The sequence below is a fragment of the Octopus bimaculoides genome, chromosome 24 (genome assembly GCF_001194135.2).
Source record: "Octopus bimaculoides isolate UCB-OBI-ISO-001 chromosome 24, ASM119413v2, whole genome shotgun sequence".
Lineage (NCBI taxonomy): Eukaryota > Metazoa > Mollusca > Cephalopoda > Octopoda > Octopodidae > Octopus > Octopus bimaculoides.
Window position 1 is genome coordinate 19,299,949 of NC_069004.1, and position 4,621 is coordinate 19,304,569.

At 38.2% G+C, this 4,621-nt stretch overlaps 1 protein-coding gene across 4 annotated transcripts in view; it reads right to left on the bottom strand.

Moving 5' to 3' along the window:
- The window catches only part of LOC106878652 (TBC1 domain family member 22B), a 107,253-nt gene that overhangs the window by 30,088 nt on the left and 72,544 nt on the right, over positions 1-4,621 (bottom strand). For all 4 annotated transcript variants that reach the window (XM_052976176.1, XM_014927934.2, XM_014927935.2 and 1 more), the window contains 2 exons: positions 2,930-3,121; positions 579-649 (listed from right to left, as the gene is read on the bottom strand). In XM_052976176.1, the coding sequence (XP_052832136.1) occupies positions 579-649; positions 2,930-3,121 (263 nt within the window). The remainder of the gene's footprint in view (positions 1-578; positions 650-2,929; positions 3,122-4,621) is intronic.

Genomic DNA, 4,621 nt, shown 5'->3' on the forward strand with positions numbered 1-4,621 from the left:
TTTTTATTTCAACTTTAGTTGAGGATGGTTTCAACATTGAGAATTCAATTGTTTAATCAACTTAATTCTGCTCCTGAACTAACATAAGAGACTGGGTATTCTACAGACACATGTACCCTTAACACTTATGCATTTAATCCATCTATATCTAGCCCAAATATTTTATCTGTTTTATGTTAAAACTGACCAGATCCACCTCTAAGACAGTTGGGAAGCAAGCCACACATCATCATCACCATCATTTAGCATCTGCTTTTCATGCTGGCATGGGTAAGACAGTTTGACTGAAACTGGTAAGCTGAAGAGAGCTGCACCAGGCTCCTGTCTGTTTCGGCTTGATTTCTATGGCTGGATGCCCTTCCTAATGCCAGCCACTCCACAGAGTGTATCAAGTGTTTCTTTTTATGTGTCACCAGCATGGGTACCTTTCATGTGTCACTGGCACTGACCCTGACTATAATTTCACTTCGCTTGATGTCTCTTCTCAAGCAGAGCAACTCACCAAAAGTCTCAGTCACCTGTCATCACCTCGTATTAATAATGCTTTATAAAGAAAAAGAATGAAAAGTTTCACTTACAGATAAAATTTTCCATGCTGTGGGTCTCACTGATTTTGGGATGCCAGACCAACTGAGTTTACGTAATTCTTCTGAATAACAAAAGAAAAATATATATGTACAGTCAAAATCATAGTGATTTATATCATAGGCACAAAGTCGAGATATATACACACACACAGAAAGTATACCACTCATCTTAGTCATTTCATATCCATTTTCCATACAGGTACTGGGTTGGATGGGTTGCCAAGCTTGGAAATGGCACTTATTCAGGAGGTGGTGGTCACCAGATGGGCAGGAGGACCACATCTTAGTCGTATTTCATTTCTGGCTTGGATTCTATGTTTGGCTTCCTGTCACAAACCGCTTTACAAAACACTGATTACATTAATAGTTGTGTATTTTAGAAGAGCACTTTTCAATAAGGTGGAAATTTGGTAGATAGAAACTTTTTAAAATGCTCATGTGTGGGTGTGTGTGTGTGTGGGGTGTATATATATATATATATATATATATATAATTTCTATATAAATAAGGATAAGATCTTTATTCTAAATAGCAATCACATCAAGTGGCAGCATGGAAAGAAAAAATTGTATAGGTTATAATAATTATTAAAATTATAAATAATTAATATATATACAGGGCTTGGACAAAATAATGGAAACACCTTAAAATTTCAAACAAATTTATTTTAATATGGGGTAGGACTGCCTTTGGCAGTAATTACAGCTTGAATTCTATGAGATATGGACTCATACAAAGTTTGAATTGTTTCCAAAGGAATTTTTGTCCACTCTTCAGCTAAAACAGTCTCCAGTTCTTGTAGTTATGATGGTGGAGGATATAGACTCCTTACTTGTTTTTCTAAAATGTACCATAAATGTTCAATAATCTTGAGATCTGGGGAATGTGGTGGCCAGATAAGATGTTCAACTTCACTAGAATGTTCCTCGTGCCATTCAGTAATAACTTTAGCTGTGTGAATTGATGCATTATCATCCTGAAAGATTGTGTTTCCTTCTAGAAACAGTTTCCCAACCATAGGATGTATTTGATCAGATACAATGCTTAAATAGTCCTGACTATTAATTCTGCCATGAAGGGAAACCATTGGGCCAGCGGATTTCCAAGATATAGCCTCCCAGATCATCACAGATCCTCCTCCATGTTTAACAGTTGGAAGAAGGCAGTCTGGGTCAAATGCTTCTTTTGGCTGTCTCCACATGTATACTCGGCCGGTGGTCAGAAATATGGTAAACCTTCTTCCACTGCTCTAGGGACCAATTTTATTAAATCTTCACAACTGTCCAACAAATGGAAATGTGAAACTGAGTAACAATTTGTGAAGATTTTTTTCTGCTTTAATAAAAAGCATATTACTCTACCTTTGGTATCTGAGTACTATTTTTCCCACCTTGTTTTGCATTTATGTGCTTACGCGTGTGCGCGCGTGTGTGCGCGCGCGCGCGTGTGCGTGTGCGTGTGTGTCACCATTTCAACAACCACTTTTCCATACTTACAAGGAGCAAATGGGATTTGTTGAAGCAGATTTTTCTATAGTGAGATGCCTTCCCTGTTGCCAACCCTTATCTGTTGATATAATATTTCCCCCATGGCTGGACATATTTCCATGGAATACTGGGAGCGGAGGATACTGCTTCTAAGATAGTGAAGCTTTTTTAAAACTATCAAGCAACATCAAAACAAGTACACACACATCTATGTATGTACACACACAGTTTCTGTCTACCAAATCTGTTCACAAGGCTTTGGTCAACCTATGTCTATAACAGAAGGCACTTGCCCAAGGTAATCAAAGATACTGTATCTGAAAAGATACTGGATAATATAATCATAGACATACACAATGACTCAAAGGACTCACTGGTTAATGTAATCATAGTATACACACTGTCTGAAAAAGACACTTGTTAATGTAATCATAGATATACACTGTATCTCAAAAGAAAGACCAGAGGCGAGCTGGCAAAAACGTTAGCATGCCGGGCAAAATGCTTAGCGGTATTTCGTCTGCCGTTACGTTCTGAGTTCAAATTCCGCTGAGGTCGACTTAGCCTTTCATCCTTTTGGGGTCGATTAAATTAGTACCAGTTACACACTGGGGTCGTGTAACCGACTTAATCCATTTGTCTGTTCTTGTTTGTCCCCTCTATGTTTAGCCCCTTGTGGGTAATAAAGAAATAAGAAAGACCAGATTGTGATGAGTAGAACATTTTTTATCATAGACAGATCTGCCCTATCAGGGATAACCTGGGGTTAACATCAAACTACAGAAAAACAAAACAAAATAATAAAAATAGCAATAATAATATTAAACTGAATATTAATTTCAGAATCATTCTCACCTAAATCTGCATTTGATGATGTTAGTAAAGTGTGAAATTTTTCTAGTTTAGCAGATTCCCGATCTGGTACTGATGGCTGACCAAATCGCAAAGGCGTAATTCTAGGAGGCTGCCAGTGACTGTTGAGACGCACACCTACACCCGGTCCAGCACCTAAAGAAATAGCTGACGGAATTGCAGTCATGTGACATCCTGTGGGAAAGAAAAGAAGAAGAAAAATCAAATGAAAGAAAGAAACAAAATTATTTAAGCAACATAGAGAAATCCAAACAAAAACCAAAGATAAAGACACGAGTTCATTCCCAGCCTGAGCTGATCAAGTTAACAAACGAAAACATTTTCTATCAGCAGTTGTTGTGGTAGCAGCAGCAGCAGCAATGTAAAATGGGCAAAAGTATTTTGATAAGTTTCGGTGCTGAGTTCAGTTCCAACTGAGTGTGTTGTTTTTAGCCTGTGGTAACTGTTGAATGCAAAGCTGATTGCAGTACGTGTTGACTGCAAAGCTGACAGTGGTACCCATTGACTGCAATGTCGACTGTGGTACTTGTTAACCGCAAAACTGACTGCAGTACCTGTTACTGGTGGTATCTGTTGAGTGTGGTACCTGTCGACTGCAATGTTGACTATGGTACCTGTTGACAGCAAAATTGACTGTCCAGCTTCTTTACCAGGCCAATTTGTTTCAGATGATCTAATACAGTCGGAATCAAAACATCAAACCTTGCAGCTAACTCACGTGTAGTTTGAGATGTATCCGCTTTCACTCCAGTTTCAATTTCATCATTATCCACCTTGGTCTCAGGTCTACCACGGGGCTGATTTTCAAGAGTAAAGTCACCAGACCGGAACTTCTCAAACAATCGACGTACAATGCACTCATTCGCCACATCTTCACCAAACACCTCATTGATGTTTCAAGCTGTTTAAGATGCATTGGTTCCACGATGGAACTCATATTCATAAACAATTTGAATTTTTTATCCATCCATGGGTTCACAAAATTTGATTTACAAGAGAAAACTCACAATATAATCAGACACCATGAATTGCATTTCGAAAAAACTTGGTGCATAAGAAAATTGGACATTTCATTCTTAATATACATACGCGCAAGCTTTTTTTGGTTTCCATCTACCAAATCCACTCATGGATTTCATCAGCCTAGGGCTATAGTAGAAAATACAGTAGGACTGAAGCTGGAACCATGTTGTTGGGAAGTAAACTTCTCAAACACGCAGCCATGTTTGCACGCATGCATATGTGTGTGTATGTGTGTGCGTGTGTGTGTAATCAAAGGTACAAAGACAAAGAGTAGCATAATCCAAGGGTAATCCAGTGTAAGGAGATCCAAGAATCAGGTCCCCCAAATCATCATATACATATCAGGTCATTCCATAAGTTCTGTCCGAATTTTGAATAAAGAAAACAAGTGATCAAATGTTATATTTAATTGAAATTTAATCATCAATGTACTTTCCCTGATTATCTATGACTTCTTTCCATCTATTTACAAGCTTTTTAATCCCATCAATGTAAAATTCTTTTGGTTTCAAAACGAAGAACTCTGAAATGTCAGTTTCGACCTCCTCCTAGCTTGCGAAAGTTATGTCCCCCAAATGATTCTGTAAACTACGAAACAAATGGTAGTCTGAAGGGGCAAGGTCGGGAGAATAAGATGGGTGAGGAATTTTT